This window comes from Carlito syrichta, unplaced genomic scaffold (assembly GCF_000164805.1).
Source record: "Carlito syrichta isolate Samal-C Ts95f unplaced genomic scaffold, Tarsius_syrichta-2.0.1 Scaffold301694, whole genome shotgun sequence".
NCBI lineage: Eukaryota > Metazoa > Chordata > Mammalia > Primates > Tarsiidae > Carlito > Carlito syrichta.
Genome location: NW_007245790.1, coordinates 43001 through 65995, shown reverse-complemented (window position 1 = coordinate 65995; position 22995 = coordinate 43001). Strand labels below are relative to the sequence as shown.

The window sequence follows — 22995 nt, the reverse complement described above, 5'->3', positions numbered from 1 at the left end:
ATATATATGGGTTTTTGTTGTTGTTTTTTGAGTAGGAGCTTCACTTTGTCCCCTAGGCTGGAGTGCTGTGGCATAATCACAGCCACCACAACCTTGACCTGCTGGGCTCTGGTGATTCTTCCAAGTAGCTGGAATTATAGGCACGTGCTACCACACCTGGTTAATTTATTTACCGTAGAGACGAGGTCTCACCAAGTTACCCAGGCTGGTCTCCAACCCCTGGACTCAGGCAATACTCGCCTTTGCCTCCCAAAGTGCTGGGATTACAGGCATGAGCCACCATGCCTGACTATATAAAGACATCTAATAGATAATATCTAGGTTAACCAATTCTGTCTGGTGATAGCATAGTTGTTACGAGTCACTAAAGCGAATTGATGTTTGGAAAATTGAGATTGTGTGCATCCTAAAAAGCACCCAGTTTTATGTCCAAAAAACTTTATTTTAGAATGATCTTTGTTAACAATCTGTATGATTTATAACATTGCTAGAAAAGTAAACTCACAGGTTCCACATATCTAAAATCAGTTTAAAATGAAGGAATTCCTTGAAGCATTTATGAATAGTAAATAGCTATTATTTAGTGGTTCATTTGACTCTTCTAAAATTGGCTATCCATTGGTCCCTTATAGTCACAATTTTGAAGAGCTGATGTTTAGAATTTAGTGTTACCTCTTTGCTCAACCATTGTTAAGGTGTCAACTGGATTTCATATGACTTACAAGTTTCTAGGCTACCATAGCCCCTTCAAATTGCTCCGTAGTTTTTATTTTGCCTATTCTTCTCATTTTAGTGACGGTTTTTGAGGTTTTGAGACTCACTCTGCTTATTGATATTTATCTATTTGATTCATTACTTTCCCCAAATCCCTACCCAGAATAGAGAAATGAAGTGATCTTGTTTGGTTCGTCTTATATGTGTTTGTGTTAGAGTTTAAAGAAATATATTTGACCCTTGAATAACACAGGAGTTAAGGGTCCTGACCCTCCCATACAGTCAAAAATATACAACTTTAGACTCTCCCATTACTCAGCTATTAATAGCCTACTATTGCCTGGAATCCTTACTGATCATTTAAATTTAAGCAGCCGATTAACACACGTTTTGTATGTTGTATATATTATATACTGTATTCTTAAAGTAAGCTAGAAAAAAGAAAATGCTATTAAGAAAATCATAAGGAAGAAAAACTGTATTTACTGTTCATTAAGTGGAAGTGGATCATCATGAAGGTCTTCATCCTGATCGTCATGTTGAATTGGGTGAGGAGGAAGAGGAAGAACTGGACTTGCTGTCTCAAGGATGGCGGGAGAGGCACACCCACTCAGCATAACTTACATTGAAAAAAATCCACATACACGTGGCCCACACCGTTTAAACCCATGTTGTTCAAGAATCGAATTCATTTCTTAATTTTCCTGTCTGAATAGAGATGTTTTATGTCAGTTGATACTTTAGAGAACACTATCTTGTGTATGCTTGATCGTATTTAACATAATTTGTAAATTGATTTTTGTCTTACAAAGAAGCTTATTGGATTATTGATTTTTTTTTTTTTTTGTCCTTTTAGGAATCTATTCGATGGTTAGAAGATGAAAAGGCTCTCCTAGAGATGACTGAAGAAGTAGACTATGATGTAGATTCATATGCCACACAACTTGAAGCTATTCTTGAGCAAAAAATAGACATTTTAACTGAGCTGCGGGGTAATTCTTTTTCCATTTTGGTGTTTGAAATTTGCTAGAGATTAGTGGGAGGCTTTCATATTGCAAGAGGACATCTGAAGTGAAAATTATTAGCACAATGTAGCACCCTCTTTCCAGAGGTATAAAGACAAACCAACCATTCTGGTCTTTCTAAAAACCATGGAGTATCGCTTCAAGTTCTCTGTAGTTATCTTTTTTTCCTTGAGTCTTTTGAGAAGACAAAGGCATCTTATATTTAGAGGGGAAATGTATTTTAACGAATTTGTAAATTTTGTATGTCCATTTTTTAGTTTGGTAGACTGATGCCTGTCAGTCTGTCCTTGGAGTAGATCTCTTCGGGGCGTCTTTCGATAGCCTGACTACATCTTCTTTCTGTGCCATCTTTTATAATGAAGGGGAAGGTGACCAAAAGGACTGTGCTCTACCCTACTCTTGAAGGGAAGGAAGCATGTGACTTACCTTCATGCTGCCTTTTGGCTTTTTAGTTATAGTATCTGTGTAGCTTCAGGTATGCATTTCTTTATGTGCTAATTTCTTAGATTGACAAATTGCTGGTTCTGTTTATATGTAAGTGGGCGTCTGTATGCATGTGTAAATGCAATGCAACACAACCCAGATTGAAATTCCTAGTTTTTGGAAGCAAATGAGCTGCTTAATTTTTTAAAGCAGGCCCTTTGTGAAGTTGATTATTTTGAGGTTTCCCCTCCCCAATGTATTTATTTAAATTAACAGATAAAAATGTATGTACTTATCGTGTTTAATGTGACATTTGAAGAATATACAGGTTGACTATGCTTTATCTGAAATGCTTGGAACCAGAAGTGTTTCAGGTTTCAATCTTTTTGGGGGGGGGCAGGGAAAATATTTGCATTATACCTAAAAGTTTTGAATTTTGGTTCATTTCAGATCAGATTTCTGGACTTAGGATGTTTAGCCTGTACACATATTGGAATGGTTGTGAAGTTGGTTATTTGAAATCATATTCTGTAAAGTCATCAATGACCGTTTCCCTAAAATTTACATTTCTCACGTTATTCACAAACCTTGATTAGAATTATGTTGATCATTTTTCTAGTCTGTACTAATTCACCGTCAGCTTTTCTGTATTCAGAAAACAAATCATAAAGCACTCTAGTATTTTTTTCATAATATATAGTATTCTACTTGACTTCCTTAATTTTATGATTTCATGTATATCAAGCATATCTAAAACTTTGAAGAAATTACTATCTAGATTTTTAGAAAATATAGTCCTTAGAAAAAGTTTGAGAGCTACTATATTAGGCATGAAATCCAGAAGGCTTTACTTTCATTTCTGAATTTCAGAAAAGTTAACTTTTTAAAAATCCTTGTACTTCTGATGGGGGGAAGGAAATTGAGATTCCAGTTAACTTCCTTTTTTTCTGAAGTCTATAGAGTAGGGTTTTGTAACCTTGGCACTATTAACATTTTGGGCCAGGCAATTCTTTGTTGAGAGGTGTTGTCTTGTGCATTGTACAGTGTTTATCAGCATCCTTGGTCTCCAGCCATGAGATGACAGTAGCACCACGCTAGTTGTGGCAGCAAAAAAAGTCTGTAGTCATTACCAGAAGTCCCCTGGGGGACAAAAATCACATCCAGTTGAGAACCACTATTATAGATGTCTCATCATCTTCACACCTGCTTGTAATCTGTCTGACAAATTACTAACCTATTTCTAGTTGTTACATGACTCTAGATCAGTACATTTTAGATGGTAGAACAGAATGTGTAAGAGCAAGAAATCGACTGTTTTGTCAACTCCCCTCAATGAGAAGAATATTTCTTTTTAAAAATTCAAATACCGTAATAAGAAAAATTGCATAGCTTTAAAAAGGTAAAATAGGAAAAGGCAGTGGAAAAGTTACTCATGTTGAAAGAAATGTCAGTTTGACAGCTTAAGAAAACTCAGTTTTCCTTTTTGACATACCTGAACATATTTTAAACATGTATGTAAAACCTGCCTACATTCCAGAAAGAATTCCAATAAATTAAAATTGAAAACTGTAAATTTGCCAAACAGAATAGAAACCTATTGGAAGATATAGGAAAATAGGTATTTGTAGGACTCCATAACAAAACTGTTGCTACAGTTGAGCATTGTGTTTAATTCCGAGTTTCTAGCCAAGAAAAGGAAAAATTCTGAGTTGTTATAAAATAACACAGTTGACTTTATGGAGCCCGTAAAGTTGTAAACTATTGCATGTAATAAATACTTACTCTTCCCTATTCTTTTTTTTTTCAAGATAAAGTGAAATCTTTTCGTGCAGCTCTACAAGAAGAGGAACAAGCCAGCAAGCAGATCAACCCGAAGAGACCCCGTGCCCTTTAAATCGGCATTAGCTGCTAAAGAATCCCCAGGACCCTCGCTACTGTAACATAACAATGGTTCAGCTGTAAGGGCCATTTGAAAGTTTGAAATTTTAAGTGTTTGTGGAAAATGTTTTGTCCTTCGCCTGAATGACATTTCAATTTTGTGAAACACTCCTTTGTCTACAAAATGCTTCTAGTCCAGGAGGCACAACCAATAATTGGGATTAGTGAAGCATTTTGTTTCATTTGCCCAAATAGTGATTTACTTTTGGAGATCCTTGTCAGTTTCATTTTCTATATGATGAAGTAAGATTGTGGACTGGATCCAGAGGTGGATAGTAGGGGGAAGCCACAGCTTTTCCTTTTAACTCAGTTCCATTTTCGTAGCAAGACTGAGAAGTTTAAATCCTTTGTGAGCATGCATACCTCATCCGTGATTGTACATACCTTGCCCACTCCTAGAGACAGCTGTGCTCACCTCTTCCTGCTTTGTGCCTTGACTAAGGCTATTGACCCTGAATTTCTGAAGCACAGCCAAGATAAATTACATTCCTTATTTGTCATTGTAAATTACCTTTGTGTGTACATTTTTACTGTATTTGAGACATTTTTTGTGTGTGATTAGTTAATTTTGCAGGATGTGCCATATCATTGAACGGAACTAAAGTCTGTGACAGTGGACATAGCTGCTGGACCATTCCATCTTACCTGTAAAGAAATCTGGAATTATGATTTTAAAACCATATAACATGTGATTATAATTTTCTTAGCATTTTCTTTGTAAAAGAACTAAAATATAAACTAGTTGGTGTATAATAAAAAGTAATGAAATTCTGAGAAGAGTTTTATCTTAGGCAAATCTATATATATATGCAGTGTGTGTGCCAGTGTGGTGTTAACAAGAATTATAGTGCAATTTGCTCCTTATCAATACAATTACTTAATTTGAAATGTTCTTTAGCACCCCAAAGTATACCTTTTCTATGTACTGTTAAAGGAAATTGGCTTCTCATGCATGAACAGTTACATGTACATTGAAAGTAGTCCATAATAGAAGTTAGTTTAAGCAAAGTGTAGACAGTACATAACTCCCTGGAAAAATAATTAAGCTGAAAAACAGTTGACTTTGCCTTAAAAGGCAGACATAATCCAAGCTCCATCCAGTACCAAATGTGCAATTTCACCATTATTTGGTGAGAGTCACCAGATTCTCACCAACAGATTGGTGTAGGGTATGCTACTTTTTAAACAGCAGCACTTGTTTTTACAGATTGCTACTCAAAGAAAACTGGCCGCTTTTCATGTATATATTTTGTTTAAAGATTTATATATTTCTCTAGGAGTTTTCCCTCAGTTCTCAGGATACAGTCCAGGAGCATACTAACCACAAAAAACCTCCCACGGATAACTTCTTTTGATTTATTCTAGGGAACTAATAGCTCATTCATATGAGCTAAAGGGAAGCTATGAATAGAGAATCACATGAGCCAGATTCTTTACTGTTCATAAAACCCAGGAAGGTAGTTGTGAAAGATCCCAACAACATGGTGAAAAAGCTCTGTACATGTGAAATCTAAAGCAAATGTAGTTTTTCACAATATGCTTATTAATAAATGAAATCTATGGAATGAGTTCTAGAGATAATTTCCTTCAATACAATCACCTTTGTTTGGAAGGGACTCAGGTTTTCTTGCAGTTGTAAGATATATTCTATTTGTGTTTATTTCAAAGGGAAGAAGAATGGAGCACTGTTACTATTGACCTTGCAGAGGCAGTTTAAAAAGACAGTTTTTGACTCTGCAACCTTCAAAGGGCAATAAGGACATGGGAATATGTTCATTTTAAAGCACAACAGATTAGCTTTATCTGCATTGGATAGGTATTATCTTTGGAAAGTCTCCTTATAGACAAATATACTGCCTTATACTATGATGGCTTCATTCTGATCAGGAGTTAAGGAATTTAAAAAATTAGTACAAGAAAAAGTCCTTCAGCTTTATAGGCAGGGAAAACTGAAGGCCAGAAAAGGGAGTAAAACTCAGCAGTTTATAGAGTTAGAGAGAAATAACCTAAGAAAGTTTAGTTAAATTTTAAAAATTTTCTGTAAGGATAGAGACAGTACAAGTGAACCTTGCAAAGTAGTTTTGTGAGATTTAAAAAAAAAAAATCTACCCTTAACTGTATTTAATTTTCATGGAACACAAGTGGCTTCATACATCTAAGTAACTAATTTTTTGTTCTGGATTAAACATTCGTTAGTACGTTCTCAGACTTGAAAGCTGATATCCGTATTAATAAGAAATTAAGACGCATTATTTTAATTATGTAGTAACATTTACTATATGACTTTGAAGCCAGATTTCAAAATCTGGCTTAACTTAATTGGAAACACTCCTTTTAAGTTAGGGATAAAGAAAGCCAAATATCAATGAAGATATTTTTATTAATTTTCTTACAAAAATAAAATAGCTACTATATTCTTTATTAAAGTATATTAACAACATTTAGTATTATACTAGTTTAAACATAGTAGCTGGTAAAACTTGTTTATGACATCTACTGATATTCTCAATCTGACAGTTTTAAAATAGCTTAAAACTAAGCATCATATATGAGAAAAGTACTGGAAGTTTTAATTATCTAGAAGTTATATGAATACTGGGGATCTGTACTTGTGGGAAAATAATTTTTTTTTTTGAAGTTGAAAGCAGAGAATTTAACTATAAAACCTGTTTCAATTTACAAAACCCTTTGTAATGTTGCTAAACCTGTGATTATCTCCCCAAGGCGAAAAAAACCATAATTTTACAGTTAATGTCATTCCAGTTGAGTTTCCTCACTTTACAACTAAGGAGCTGTGCCCAGAAATCACCTGGCACTGCATGGTGGCAAGCAGGCAGACAAGGGCTTGCCGTGACACTGATGTAGTCTGTGATGCTGTAGGACAGCTCAAGAGGCAGGCAGTAACAGAAGACATTGTGTAGGATGAACAGGGAAAAGAATGAGAGAAGCGAAAGGCAAAGACTTTAAGAAACGCTTGTTTTGCTGTACATGCGAGTAAAAAGAAACGTCTGGGGAATGTGAAGCACATGAAACGGGATGGGGAATATGTGACTAGTGAAGTGCGTCTGAATTTTTCTCTTATTGGAGGGACAGAGCTGGAGGCCCAGAGGCGGCCTCACAGCGCATAACACAGCAAATGCAAGAGTAACATCTTTATACAATAAACTGTTAGAAATGATAAGTGTAAAGTTGTGCGTATCTGCGGCTCTTGAACTTGAAGATTATTATAAGCAGACCGGACCTTCCACTGTTACATATTAAAAGCAAACCCAAACCAAAAGAACCTTGGTACTCAGAAATGGCCACCTTAAAACTCAGAGTAATAAAGGATGACAACAGTAGTATTAAACCAAAAATAGTCAGGCAAATGATTTTCCAGTAGAGCAAAAGCATAGTTCATCTTCTGAAATACTAAAAATAACGTCTTCTTCATCTTGGAAAATTCTTTCTTTCAAATACCTAGGAAAAATGAATACCTTCTGCATTGAATCCATGTAGCAATCTGAAAAAAGAAACCAAAGTGGAATGGTACTGAGAAGCTAAATTTGTAGCACATAATGGTATACAGTTCTGTACCATTAATTCTAAAACATGAACACATCAGCATACTTGTGCTGCTCACCTGTCCTTCCTAACACTAGTTACTGAAGAAACCTTACTATCAAACTAAATATATAAGACATTGGTTAAAACCCTGACATGCCTCTTTCATTATAACCTATATGTTATAATGAATTTGACTCAAATTAGCTTAGACTTCTGGCCTTCCAGTCCTATGAGCTCACTGGCACTTGTTCCATTTCAACATAGTATCTGAACAAGAAAGCTGGCATTAGAGGTTGAAGGCAGATGAATCTCTGAATTGTTATTGAGATGCAAATTAAATACTTAAACATTGTCTATGTAGATACCTATGTACTTAATAGATTCTACTTAACAAACTGCACAAACTTAGTACTTTGAGGAAATTTAGTGAGAATGAAGAAAAAGGTAAACTATTTCTATTTAGCCTTATTATTTTTAGGGTGGCCCATAGGAGCAGGTCCAGATAAATTAAAATGTCTGAAAAAGCAAAGTAGGTACTTATGCATAGTATTCAATGCCTAGGATTAACCTCTAAAAAGATTCAGTAGTACGGCTGACCAGCCTATAAAATATAAACTCCATTTGTCTTAGTCATATAAAACTTTCCAGCTTTGAAAAGTCAAACTGATGACTTTTACAACAATCTAGCCTCATTTTTCATTCAGCCTCTAGAATATGGAAGCTTTAAAAGTAAACTAGCTCAATAGGCAAGAACATGTTAATGATTAAAAACAATGAGTGCAGGGTAAAAATTACCTGTGTAATTCATTTAAGGCTTACTCTGTTTTCATGAGACTTGCTTATGACAAGGAAAACAAATTTTGGCCTAAATTTCCCAGATAATTACACTACCTGTGATGAGATGTAGAACTTGCCTCAGGCTACAACACAGCTCTGTTACTAAACGAAGAATAATTGTAACTGACATTATTTCATGCTTAAGATCTGTTTCACAATAGCTATTGAAAGAAATAAAAAATCAGATCCAGTTACATGTAGTACGAATTTTCTACCTTACAGGCTGTGTTGGAGGGACAAGCTATTCCAACTAAGACCATGCAGGAGAGTTGGGAGGGAACAGAAAGGGATGCACATGCACATCACAACACACATTAACACAGAGGCAATCTCGTGGCTCGGACTGTTCTTCACTGCTGTTCTTAAAGAAAACGTTCATTCTGCTGCAGCTAACTAGCCTCCGTCTTCTACACCAAATACTATTCCGTGCCATGGAAGTGCTATGCAATAATTCTCCCAGGTAGCACCTTATACCGCTTAAAAGCCTTTAAATCTCTAACCTGACAGTGTCACAGTAAAGGAATGTAAACACTTAGGAAAGCAAAAATGTAATTACCCGATGAAGTCATCTATGTCCATGGAACGGGCCCGTTTGTCACTAAAACCTGTGCTGGTTAGGATTTGCTGTATTTTATTTGCTATGCTGAAGTCTTCTGGTATTACCTATCAATACAAGATTCAGAATAAATGGACAACATATCTTTAATGAAGTCACTGATTCTTTCTTTTTTAGTTCAGTAAGTTATAAAATAGTCACCTTTAATATATTTCTCAATGATGCAAAGCCTGATTGTTCACGAGATGGATCTCAAATTAGTTAAGTGGCTGATCTTTACCACATAATAAATAGAATACCTTGAATGAGTAATCAGGCACATTAGCCTTTTTATTTAAAACTTTGAAACAGTTATCACTTTCAGACTTCACAATTATAAGATAATTAAAACTGTAAAGTACGTTTTATTTTATTTTTGAGTTGGAGTCTCACTCTGTCGCCCAGACTCGAGTGCAGTGGCACATTCACGGCCACCCCAGCATCAACCTGCTGGGCTCAGTGACAGTTGTTTATCCTTCCACCTCAGCCAATCCTTCCACCTCAGCCTTCCAAGTAGCTGGAACTATAGGCATGCGCTACCATGCCCAGCTGATTTTTGATTTATTGTAGAGAGATGAGGTCTCGCCAAGTTGCGCAGGCTGGTATCGAGCCAGTGGACTCAGGCAATCCACTCGCCTCGGCCTCCCAAAGTGCTGGGATTACAGGCTGAACCACCAATCCTTAAAGCAATTGTTATATTAGCCATTTCACACTTTATTCACATTTCTTATCCAAAGATTTTTTTCTAATCCAGCTTAATATTTTTCTACTTAAGCAGATTATGTAATGACTTTGCACACATGAAAAAATGGAGATAGAATTTTTTGAGTTGGAGTCTCACTCGGTCGCCCAGACTGGAGTGCAGTGGCCGCTTCCGGCCACCGCAGCCTCGCCTCCTGGGCTCCCGCGATCCTTCCGCCTCAGCCTTCCGAGTAGCCGGAACTACAAGCGTGTGCTACCACGCCCGGCTGATTTTTTGATTTATTGTAGAGATGAGGTCTCGCTGCCCAGGCAGGTCTCGAACCCACGGGCTCAGGCAATCCACTCACCTCAGCCTCCCAAAGGCGTGGGATTACAGGCTGAGCCACCGAGCCCAGCTGGAGATAGAATTATAAACACTGAACCGCATAGGATCTGAGTCATAAAAAATACAAAGGAAATCTATCTGGTTTGTTTAAACTGGAAGCTAAAAAGTTAGCAAATGTCATATACTCATTATATACGGCTGTGTATGTGCATGCATGCACATACTTATTTAATTAAAGTATTATACAAGCTGGGCATGGTGGCTCACACCTGAAATCCCAGCACTTTTGGAGACGGAGGCAAGAGGATTGTTTCGGTCCATGAGTTCAAGACCAGCTTAGGCAACACAGTGAGACCTCATCTCTGCAAAACATGTAAAAAAGCCAGGCACAGTGGCACGTGCTTGTAGTTCCAGCTATTTGGGAGACTGAGGTGCAAGGATGACTTGAGCCCAGAAGTTTGAGGATACAATAAGCCATGATAATGTCACTGCACTCCAGCCCAGGCAACAGAGTGAGACCGTAACTCAAAAAATAAAAAATAAATCAGCTTGCACTTTATTCTAATTATTTCAATCTCTGGATATTAAAAAAGGTTACCAAAATAGTAACTTTCCATTTGTAATTACTACATGAGCAATAAACATGAGTTGGTCACAATTCAGAGGACAGGAAACTAGTTATTTTCAGTGGAGCAGGCTGCACATATTTACAGTTTTGAGAGAATTATAACTGCTGTGTGGCAGATAAACAACTGTCACTAGAGAAAGGCACAGTAACACTGACTTGTCAAAATCCAAGTCTAAGTTGTGCTAGTTAGGCACACTATACTACACAATAATCTCAGAATGATCAAAATGAACATATTTTAAAAGACATCAACGAAACTAGAAATATTTTCTACTTACAGTACTATGGACTGAACAGTGAATTCTATAGTTTTTTTCTAACAGCTGTTGCACTGCACTTGATCTATCAACAAAAAGAAGTGATGTCACTATGATTCCAAAATCAGATTATACATAATTTCCTTTCACTTTAGATGAAATTAATTCTATTAAGTCCTAGGTGAAATTAAGGAATTTTGGGCAACCCCCTCAGGTTCCCTTCCCACTATGGGAGCTTTTCTGTCTTCTCAATAAATCCTGCTTTCTAAAAAAAAAAGAAAATTAAGGAATTTTTAAAAGTTCCAAATATTTAAACTTACGAAGCAAACACTAATTATACTTAAAAGATAAAGTCCTGATAAACATCTCTTAAATTGAGGTTTTAGACTCCCACAAAACAGCCCCTAAAAAATGTCTAAACCCTCTAAAACAGGCTCTTACCTGTCTTTGGCCCATACCCCAAATTGATGTGTTACATGTTTTCCAAGTTAATAAAATGGCACAAATCTTTCACAAGTGTAGAAGGGGTCCATAATCACCCCATTTTTCCAACAAAAAACTAGGCAGAGGCCAGGTGCAGTGGCTTACACCTATAATCCCAGCACTTTGGGAGGTTAAGGTGAGAGGATTGCCCAGGCCCACAGGTTCGAGACCTGCCTGGGCAATTTGGTGAGACCTCATCTCTACAATAAATCAAAAAATTAGCCAGGTGTGGTGGCACGCACCTGTAGTTCCAGCTACTGGAAGGCTGAGGTGGAAGGATCGCCTGAGCCCAGCAAGTCGAGGCTGCGGTGGCCTGGAGCGTGCCACTACTCTCAAGTCTGGGCTACAGAGTGAAACTCCAACTCAAAAAAACAAAAAAAAACTTGGCAGACGTATGGTCAAAAGTTTGGGAATTTTTCCTGCTTTGCAAAAAAACCTCATCTGACTCTCAGCTTCAGTAACTTTTTTTTTATTAAGTTCTCCTGCACCCCAAGTCTAAAGTTAGTGAATGAGGTGAAGTCTGTCTGGACATGGATAATCTTTATGCTTTAGGGTAGTTGTTTTAAAAAAAGGACCAGGGCTGGGCACAGTGACTTATGCCTGTAATCCCAGCACTTTGGGAGACCAAAGTGGACCGCCTGAGCCCCGAGTTCAAGACCAGCCTGGGCAACTTGGTGAGACCTCATCTCTACAATAAATAAAACAAATTAGCCAGGCGTGGTGGCACGCGCCTGTAGTTCCAGCTACTTGGAACTAAAGGATCGCCTGAGCCCAGCAGGCTGAGGCTGTGGTGGAGGGCCACTGCCCTCCAGCCTGGGCAACAGAGTGAGACTCCAAAACAAAAGAAAATTAAAGGACAGGGTGGGGAAGAAAAGGACCAGGGCTGGGCACAGTGGCTCATGCCTATAATCCCAGCACTTTGGGAGGCTGAGGGGAGAGGTTTGCCTAGCCCATGAGTTTAAGTCCAACCTGGGCAACTTGGTGAGACCTCATCTCTACAATAAAAAAAAAATTTAAAAAAAATTGCCGGGCATGGTGCCACCATGCCTGTAGTTCCAGCTACTTGGAAGGTTGAGGCAGGAGGATCACCTGGCCAGCAGGTCAATGCTATGGTGGCTGTGAGCGTGCCACTGCACTCCAGCCTGGGCAACAGAGTGAGACTCCAACTCAAAATAAATAAATAAATAAAAACAAAAATAAATTTTAAAAGGACCAAATTTTAGCATATCTGGAACACTGGTCCTTCATACCTTAGAAATTCGTAAAATACTTACTTAAATGCAGCAGACAATGTCTTGTTTTTCCTGACAAAGGTGATCCTTACTAAGCCATCCCATTCCTGAAATAGAAGATGGGTATTTTCATCAGATTACAAATTTCTTGTCTATGCCTGCTGGGTATTATTTTATCTTTTAATATATAAAACTGGCCGGACTCGGTGGCTCAGCCTGTAATCCCAGCACTTTGGGAGGCAGAGGCAAGTGGATTGCCAGAGCCCGCAGATGTGAGACCAGTCCAGGCAACTTGGTGAGACCTTGTCTCTACAATAAATCAAAAAAATCATCTGGGCGTGGTAGCACACGCCTGTAGTTCCTGCTACTTGGAAAGCTGAGGTGGAAGAATTGCCTAAGCCCAGCAGGTCAACACTGAAGTGGCCATGAGTGTGCCACTGCACTCACTCTGGTACACCTCACTGAATGTATTTTTTTTCAGTTTTTTAAAAATTAGAAAAGATAAGGCCAGGCACAGTGGCACATGCCTATGGTAGAACTACTCAGAATGCTAAGGTAGGAGGATTGCTTGAGCCCAGGAATTTGAGTCCAGCATGAGCGACAGTGAGACCTCATCTCAAAAAAGAAATAAAAAAGAAAAAATTATAAAATTGGACAAAGAACAACATGGCATTTATTGAAATCTTAACATCATTTTCAAAAATAAAATTCAAAGGGCCTTGGGTGGGGCCTCTTTGGAAAAAAAAATAAAAAATAAGATTCAAAACAAACATGATTTCAGATACAGCCTGCACAACACACCTAAACCTCCATGAGGGAGTTACTGACAAAACATTTTATCTGCCACCAGTTGACCAGACACAATCATCTTTTTACCTAATGTGACTGTAGGAAGGTTTTACATCAAATGGACTGGCTTCTCTTTAAATACCAAAAATAAGAATTATGATTAAAAGGTGGTGTAACCTACAATATTACTTTTTTGTAATTATAGGTGGCTCACGCCTATAATCCCAGTATCTGGGAGGCGAAGGCAAAAGGATTGCCTGAGCCCTGGGGTTGCCTGGGTGACATGGTGAGACCTCGTCTCTGCAATAAATTAAAAAAAAAAAAAAAATTAGCCAGGTGTGGTGGCATGCACCTTGCAGTTCCAGCTACTTGAAAGGTTGAGGCAGAAGGATCGCAGTGGCCATGAGCGTGCCACTGCACTCCAGCCCGGGCAACAGAGAATCTAACTCAAAAAAAGAAAAGAAAAAACTATTTTCACGTGGAATTTGGTGGCTCATGCCTGTAATCCCAGCACTTTGGGAAGTGGAGGCAAGAGGACTGGCTGAGTCCAGGGGTTCAAGACCAGCCTCTAAAATAGAGACCTCGTCTCTACAATAAATCAAAAAATGAGCCAGGCATGGTGGCATATGCCTGTAGTTCCAGCTACTTGGGAGACTGAGGCAGAAGGATCCCGAGCCCAGCAGGTCAAGGATGCGGGGGCGGTGAGCATGCCACTGCACTCCAGAGTGGGCAACAGAGTGAGACTCTGACTCAAAAAAAAAAGAAAAACCTATTTTCATTTTATCTTGTTCTCCAAGTTTTATTCATATAGATGTTTTCCACAGTATAATCTTAAGCAAGACTTAACTGCATTCTACTTTTACATTTTACAAACATTTTTCCATGCTTTTTTTTTGTAGTCTTCATAACTACCTTGCATCAAATTATTCCATCTACTCCATCATAGAGATGTTTCATAATTAATATTTTCCTGTTGGGATATTCAGGTTGACTCAATATTTTTTTGCTGCTATAGACAAATTATCTTCCAGCATGAACTTTATTTTCCTTTATTGAATGACATAGTATTTTTAACCTCACCTGAAAATTGATGGGTGGGGGCGGATTCTTAGGTTCTATCCTTACAACACTGGATTCCACCTTGGGCGGTGGTCTGAAGTTATTCTTTCCAACCTGTTAATCAGAAAATATTTAGGTAATACTCTCAAAGGCAACTTTTACTCAGTAATCAAAGATGCTATCCTCACAGAAGGCACAGCTAGATGCTCAAGGATGAGCTAAGCAATTAGTTCAATAATAAAAATCACTTACTTTCATTAGATGGTCCACACGTGCTAACAGCTGTGTATTAATTGAAAGTCTGCAGTATAATTTATCTCCAGGCTTTGCAACCAGTCGGAGAGCAAATTCTCTTTGAAACATAAGTACAGCACATCTGAAAAGCAGAAAGGAATAAGGAAAATGGCCGCTTTCAACTATACATGTGTTTTAACTGCAATGAATTTTCTTGGGAGAAAAACAGCAAAGCAGTATCAACTGGTTAGAAAGACTTTCAGCCTTAGTTTTCTGTTTTATAATGGCTGCATCCCTAACCCAACTATAAGCCCTCAATGATTAGATAAGAAGGCATTTCAGCCAGGCTCGGTGGCTCAGCCTGTAATCCCGCGCCTTTGGGAGGCTGAGGTGAGTGGAATGCCTGAGCCCGCGGGTTCGAGACCCGCCTGGGCAGCGAGACCTCGTCTCTACAGTAAATTAAAAAAAAAAAAAATCAGCCGGGCATGGTAGCGCATGCCTGTAATTCCGGCTACTGGGAAGGCTGAGGCGGAAGGATCGCCGGAGCCCAGCGGGTCAAGGCTGCGGTGGCCGGGAGTGGCCACTGCACTCCAGTCTGGGCGACAGAGTGAGACTCCAAACTCAAAAAAAAAAAAGAAGGCATTTCAAATCACTAGTCCATTGCCTTTTCTGCGAAAACAAAAATAAACAAAATGTACTCAGTAGAACTGTAGTATATTCACAGGGCAGTGCAAACCGTTAAGGAAGAGGTGAGGGTGGAGAGGCAGACTGTGATGTTCGGTGTCCCCTTTTATTCAGCAAGTAATGGGGACCTTCAAAGCTGCACTTTGATTTTCAAACTTTTGGCAATGAGTCACACAAAGAAATATATTTGATGTGGCCACCCAGGCCACAAATACCTATAGGTATCTGTGTTTATACTACATTTCAAAACAAAAGTTTCATGAAATTATAAACACCGAGACCACCTGCAGTGTCCTCTGATATATTCTATTCCTTGTCATTCAAAAAAAGGGATAGTCATGACTCACTACATTTATAACCACTAAGGGGTTTCTGATGTGCAGTTTGAAAGCCAATAGTAGACTTAACAAGGGGACTTCAAAGTTCATGGACAAATGGAATTAAGATAAAACTTTTAAATGTAAACTTTATTTCTCAACATAAGCATCATAAATTTCAAGACACTTTTGTAAGTGATGCTACCACACATTTACTCCATCTCTAAAGAACTGAAGATCCTGGAAATGTAACTGTTGTCAATGCACTCTTTTGTACATTAACTGAAGAATAATATGTGCCCTTTACAGATTTTTTTAAGATTAGGAAATAAAAAGAAGTCAGAATGAGCCAAATCAGAACTGTAAGGTGGATGCTAATGATTTCCCATTGTAACTCTCACAAAACTGCTTGTTTGATAAGAAGAAGAAGCAAGAATATTGCCGGGGCGGAGGTCTCTGGTGAAGCTTTCCCAGGCATTTTTCTGCTAAAGCTTTGGTTAACTTTCTCAAAACATTCTCATAACAAGTAGATACTATCATTTTTTGACCTTTCAGGAAGTCAACAAAACCTGTCAGCTTTTGCTTTGATGGACGACTCACACCTCTGGTAGACATTGCTTTGTCCTTTGTCTTCAGGATCATACTGGTAAAGACAAGTTTCATCTTTCATTACAATGTTTCAAAAAAGTGCTTCAAGATTTTTATCCTACTTGCTTAAAATTTCCATTTTGGAAGATTTGCTCTTATCTGCAGCTGATCCAACTCAACAGTTTTGGCACCCATTGAGTGGAAATCTTGCTCAACTTTAATTCTTCAGTCAGAATTATGTATGCTGAACCAGCTGAGATGTCTGTGGTGCTGGCTATTGTTTATGCTATTAATCACCAGTACTTTTCGATTAGAGCACAAACAAGACAAATTTTTTCCTACCAAACTGATGTGGATGGTCTGCTGCTGCAGGCTTCATCCTCAACATTATCTCATCTTCCTAAAACAAGTTATCCATTTGTAAACTGCTGATTTCTTTGGGAGCACTATCTCTATAAACTTTTCGTAAAGCATCAATGATTTCACCATTTTTCCACCCAAGCGTCATCATAAATTTGATGTTTGTTCTTGCTAACATTTTAGCAGAATTCATGTTGATGTGATAGGGGCTCTTCTAAAACTGGGTATCTTATTCTTAAAACATGCCTCAAATTAGATCCTGTTAAGACACGTTATGACAAGTTAGTAGTTTATTTTATTGGGGAAAAAAGTCTGAAATCCATGTAGTTTTCTCATAATACACATTTTTCATGAACTTTTTGAAGATCCCCTTGAACTAGAGACCAGCTAGGAAGCCACTGCAATTGTCTAGATATAAGGTAACAAAAAGTCTGACCTAGGCTAATGGCAAGATTTTAAAAAAATAGGTAAAGGCTGTCTGTTCTCAGAAGCACACTGCCCTAAAATAACCTTTTGTCAACAGAAAAAGAGAAAGACCTCCCCACAAATCAGTATTTTCTGAAGAATTCCCCAGTACTTTTTCAATTGACTTGACATCATTTTTGGCAGTCTGTTCACAGTGTAAGCTGTCAATCATTCTAAAATCTGGCAGCAACTCTGGTCTTTTGTAACAAACCTGAAAAAAGGGCGATGCAGCAATAGCTTGAAGACAAAAGGAGAAGAGATCTGTAAGAGAATTAACCAGTTATTTCTTGGAAAGACACACCAGAGAAACAGCATAATGTTCCTGAAAATTTGAGGATGTACCTGATAAGGCAAATTTGCCACACAAGTATCAAAGAATGGCAAATCTGTTTTCAACACATCACCCACCAATACTTGAAGTTTGCTGGCAAGAGGCCTGATAAAAAAAGAAGAAATGTAAAAAGAATGTTGTTTTATAAGATTGAATGCATTTTAATTCTATTATGTATACTCACGTGCCCTGAACTCTTTTGTGAAGTTCAGCTACTAGCCTTGGGTCCAGTTCACAGGCAACTACCTAAATTTTTTAAAAAAAGATTATTTAGGCTAATTATGGAGTATAAATTCTTGTTATCTCAATAGTAACTCTTACATGATTTAAACTTCTTTTCCCAATTCTACCATCAAAATGCCTTCAATTGTTCTCTCCCACTTCAAACAACAAAAACACCATCCACAAAAATTGAAAACCAGATCTACTAAAATCTAGAATACATATATAACTTCCCAGATGTGGTGCTGTGCAGCATAGATAATTTCTCAAATAAAAACAGATACCGAATAAGGGTGAAACAAGGCTGAAATTGTCATTTTATTGCAGTTTCAGCTGAAGTTTCACTGATTTCTAAGAAGGCTATGTCTATAAGGAAGATTAATGTGCTTATTTTGTTTGGTTCCCAGATCCATTCTCTACCTTTCTCTGTGCCCTGCAAGTAATGCGATCCAGCTCCTATACCCTTTGACTTTTGGTTGGGGTTAGCCAGTGAAATAGGATGTAAGGGAAGGGGTTAGGTATTTATTCCTAATGCCTGCCTCATGCCTTGCAGAGATTTTGGCAGTGGCTGTGTTCTGCTATATGTCTTCCTTCTTCAATGGCTTCCACTCTCACTAGAATCTGGTAACACAATTCCCGCCCTTTTCCTCTGAGACCTTTGGATGGTAACTGCTTCCTACTATGGTTAGTCCCTAATGCACTAATGCTCACTGGTTCCCTTAACCCCATTCCCACATCTGTAAATAGTATCTTCATTAAACTCTACTCAAATAAACTCTTTAAAATGTGTTGCCAAGCCGGGTTCGGTGGCTCAGCCCGTAATCCCGCACCTTTGGGAGGCTGAGGTGAGTGGATTGCCTGAACCCACGGGTTCAAGACCTGCCTGGGCAACTTGGCGAGACCGCATCGCTACAATAAATCAAAAAAAATCAGCCGGGCGAGGTAGCACACACCTGTAGTTCCAGCTACTTGGAAGGCTGAGGCGGAAGGATCCCAGCAGGTCAAGGCTGCAGTGGCCGGGAGTGGCCACTGCACTCCAGTCTGGGCGACAGAGTGAGACTCCAATTCAAAAAAAAAATGTGCTGCCTGTGTCCAGGTACACAACAATGGTTCCATTTAATTGGAAGCTGGCTCAGCGAAGGCACAAAGAAGATACCAGCAGCAGCCAGATAATCTCAGAGGACTGAGCTCTAGCTTGGTAGGTCTCCTTCAAAGTTTTGAGATCTAATAACTCCAGCCCCTTTGCTCTGTTCCCCCAGGCCAAGAGGTTATAACTGCTCTTTGCAATTATTATTTTGGGGTTATTTCAGTGTTCTCATTTTGTTCTTTGAGTCCTCTAACAAACATGTAACCACGCCCCTATGTTAAATTCCCTGCTGAAATACCTAATGTGGTCACTGTTTTCCTAAATTAAATATCTCATATTTTTTGAGGTCAAATTTCTAGTACAGAACCGGAAATTACTCTGAAAATAATAGCAATTAGTAGTATTTTTTTAACCCTACCTCGCAGTGGCCACATCCCTGATGCCAGTAATAGCAATTAATTAAAACATTTATATTTGTAAACCAGCTGAGTTGGCTCCAATAGTCATTTCTGATCCTAAAACATTAAACTGCATTTTTACCTTTTTTGCCTTTTCTAACAATTTTACAGTCATATTGCCAGTTCCAGGTCCAACTTCCAGCACCACATCAGTTGGTCTTAAGGCAGCCTAAAACCAAGCACAACCACTTTTACTCTTCTGGTACATATGAACACAGAACTTCATTTACACCTGAACATCTTTGCTAGAAGTGCTCCGTTAAGAGAACTTACTCAATTTTTAGGAGAGTCTTTTATGATACATGTGATCAACAGTATTACCTCAATAACATCAGGTGCAAATGAAAACTAAGACCTCTCCTAACTTGAGGGAATACTTCTCAATGTTATAGAGTCACAAAAGCAGGAAAAGCAGTTCTTTCTGGGATTGGCATTCTGCTTTATGTCTTGAAAATGATTTCAATAGCCTCTTGTCACCAATTCTGTTCATATCAACAAGTTCAAATAGGAAAGGAACGCATGTGTTGGACCAGAATTTTAAATTCTCACCCCATGTATGTTTTCAGGAATGGAGAGGCACAAGAAATTGTATACAAATTGGCTATATGCACAAAATTGTAATTTTCTAGGTCCATAGCTTTCATCAAATGCTTAAAGGAAATCAGCAGCTAAAAAGGTATGCCAACCCTCATTTTGCAAATGACACTAAGTCAGATAAGATCCTTTAATTATGTAATGCTCTTTCTACAGCTCCGGGATGCTTTCCTTGCTTGTAACCATGAAAGTAATTTGCACCATTTTTATCTCACCTCCTAGCATCCAATCATCCATAAGAATAAGAGAGCATCAATAAACCAATTAGGAGGAATACTCCTAATTTGTATGTGGTACTATGTGTTTTTTCTGGGAGCAAACTTCCTAATGTGTGGTTTGGATATACCTTCTAAACTCGAGTACATAAAAACCAAAACTGGTATGGAGCCCAGAAACGGTGATTAAAGCATCATAATAATCAGGAATTGAACAAGACAAAGAACCTGCTATGAAGCAGATAATCCACAAAAAGACGCCGAACTTGGAGCCAGGAGAAACCCAGACCCATTGAGAGAAAGTTGCCACGCAGAAAACAGCGTGTGGATCCAGGACAATACTTCATTCAACAAATATTTACAGATGCTAAGTAAACTCTCTCTGTACTTACATACGCATAAGAATATTAATATGCCAACAACTCTCTCCCTTTCCTCCTCCACACCCACCTTCTCGATAATGCTGTTAACAACGAGGGGATTTTTCAAAATGTGCTGCCCAATTCCCGTGTTGAACGTAAGTCCTGGAAGAAAACACGGAACATCCTTAGTATCCCTACTAAGGTCAGACATTAGACCGTCCCAGAGAAGAAAGAAAGATGGGTAGGGGGAAGATTTCTGCGCCAACGAGGGCCACCCAACGTCACACCCAGGCCGGGACTGACAAACTGCCGGAAGTCCATCCCTTCGTCTGGAAAGGAAACCAGAGTCGTCGCACCCCCCGACTTCAGTGCCCACCACAGCGGGTCCCGACCGGCCCTCAGCAGCGGCTCAGAGTTGGTTCCGCCGTAAGACCGGCCGCGGAACAGCTCCCTCCCGGGGTCCGCACCTCCAGCGCTTTTCAGCCCCCGACGCTGCTCCTGCCGCTCGCGGCGACGGCCGGCCGCCCCCGACTTGACCTTTGGCATCTCTGCAGGAAGCGGGCCCACAGGCCCGGGCAGTCAAGGTGGGACCAAAGAGGTCCAGCTGGAGAAATCCACCACGTGGGAATCGCCGTCCTGCACCGCGTTCACCACTACCGGCCACGTGGGGGAGGGGCAAGGGTCCGCCCCCTTCCCGTACCCTCCGAGTTCCTCCCACAGGAAGACGACGGACTTTGGAGCCCAGGGGCTGCCGGGAATTGTAGTCATCGGAGGGAGGCAAGCTGACCTCGGGAGCCTACGAATCCCAGAAGACACTGCGCTACCGAGTCGGGCCGTCTGGATTGGCTAGTTTAGATTCGGGGCGGGGCCTCTCGCGCTGGTCTGCTTGCGGCTGGTTAAGGTGTGGGTGCACCATGCCTCTGGGCCTTGTGAACGCTCTTTTTGGGTTACGTAATGAGATGAAGCCTGTGAATGCTTTGGGAGGCTTGGTTCTGGGATCGCTGAAGTCCAAAACAGGATACCTGTGCTTCGCTTCTGCTTCCCAGCAGATCGTGCGGTGAGAAACAGGATTTGGGGACGAAGAGCTTGCTCCTTCGGAGGAATGCTTTTCTCCGCTGCTTGCTTTGGGGAAACGAGCTCCAAGAATGGGATTAGTTCCTCGTTCCCCTGGGGCTTCTGGTTATTCATTTCCTTTTGTGCCTTGTCGTTCATTCCCTAAACATTCATTGAGCTCCAGCTGTGTATTGGACACTGCCGGGGATTCAAAGTTAAATAAAAAACTGTCCTCAAAGTGTCTTCTGTTGAGAGCGATCTACAGCAAGTCCGCAACTGGAAATCATGATAATGAGTATATGTTGAGTGTTGTGTTAGGACAACGTACCCGGCTGTAGGCTCCGTGAGTATAAGGCCGACGTCTGTTTTGTCTGCCAGCTAGTGCCTCTCAGTTTTTAATTTTTCTGTGTGTTCACTATTCCGCTGAAGAAACAACTTCTCCCTGCCACTATCAAAGTTAACTCTTTTCTGAGTGTGTGTATACTTAAACCGTGGGCTTATGCCCTTCTTTCTTTGCTGTAATTCGAACTGAGACAAAAATCTCCAATGATCTAGTAACATCTTCAACTACTCCATTAATCATTAGTGTATTCCACAGTTCTCAAGCGTCTACAATGTGCTAAGCACTGTGTCAAATGTTAAGAATAGGATGAACATAAAATGGAACCAGTTTTTTAAAAACTTCATGGAGAGAGAGGAAAGGGGTGGGAGAGGCAGGCAAATAATTACAAAAATAGCTACCAATATATATATATATATATATATAGCTGCCATTTGCTGAGCAACTATGTACCAGTTACTTTATAGGTACATTATCTCACTTAACCTTTTCAAACAGTTCTCTGAGGTAGGTCTTACCATTATGTCATTCATAAAAATGTTTAATACCTTTCTTAAATCATACAGTAAATAGATACATCTTGAAACTAGGTCTGTGTTTCAAAGACTGCTTAAAAGGAAATATGATTATAGCACTGTAGTTGGCATTTGAGGAGATTGGAGTCCATTTTTTAAATATTATATTTGAGCTGAATCTTTAAACGACAAAAAGCTAACTAGGGGAAGATTGAGAATGCAGAGGGAACAGTACTCTCAAAGACAAAATTTAAAAATGTTTAAGGAAGAAAAAAAAACTTTAACAACTGAAGAGTAAATAGATAAGGTAATTAGGAACTTAATTTGAAAGGTCGAAAATGTTATGCTAAGGAGCACTGGTGGTCATTGCAGACTCACAATAACATTTTGCCCTCTCCTCTCTCCAGGCTATGATTACACCGCAGTACAGATTGGAGACATTCATGGGCTCCATATATGTCTAGGTTCCAAACTCTGCCAGCCAGCTCTTAAATTCTCTCTAATCTTTCTCTTCCATTATTTACAAAGGGTCTTTAAACCTTCTAATTCTCAGGCCTCCGTCTTACCACTCCATAGCTCCTTCTCAGGAGAAAACCTTGCCTTTCATTTCACAGAAG

The 22995-nt window shown here is 39.2% G+C and overlaps 2 protein-coding genes across 8 annotated transcripts in view; one reads left to right on the top strand and one right to left on the bottom strand.

Moving 5' to 3' along the window:
• KIF2A (kinesin family member 2A) overlaps positions 1-5666 on the top strand; it is a 65715-nt gene extending 60049 nt beyond the window's left edge. For 4 of the 5 annotated variants that reach the window (XM_021710941.1, XM_021710940.1, XM_008055132.2 and 1 more), the window contains 2 exons: positions 1571-1706; positions 3971-5666. In XM_021710941.1, the coding sequence (XP_021566616.1) occupies positions 1571-1706; positions 3971-4056 (222 nt within the window). In that variant the 3' untranslated portion in view covers positions 4057-5666. The remainder of the gene's footprint in view (positions 1-1570; positions 1707-3970) is intronic. The other variant, XM_008055134.2, reaches the window with a different exon arrangement.
• Positions 5667-6462: 796 nt separating this feature from the next.
• On the bottom strand, positions 6463-21206 carry DIMT1 (DIM1 dimethyladenosine transferase 1 homolog). Of its 3 annotated transcripts, none has more exons than XM_008055137.2 (12): positions 20938-21206; positions 20559-20632; positions 19382-19468; positions 17717-17778; positions 17544-17637; positions 17413-17438; positions 14806-14929; positions 14575-14667; positions 12748-12812; positions 11012-11075; positions 9040-9146; positions 6463-7602 (listed from the first exon to the last, which is right to left on the bottom strand). In XM_008055137.2, exons 1-12 carry the CDS (start codon positions 21014-21016, stop codon positions 7560-7562), a joined length of 918 nt encoding a protein of 305 aa, XP_008053328.1. In that variant the 5' UTR covers positions 21017-21206; the 3' UTR covers positions 6463-7559. The 3 variants fall into 3 exon arrangements, with proteins under 3 accessions (XP_008053328.1, XP_021566617.1, XP_008053327.1); XM_008055136.2 differs by having other exon boundaries at positions 7060-7602; positions 17413-17462; XM_021710942.1 differs by lacking the exon at positions 20938-21206 and having other exon boundaries at positions 17413-17462; positions 20559-20680.
• Between the last annotated feature and the right edge of the window lie 1789 nt (positions 21207-22995).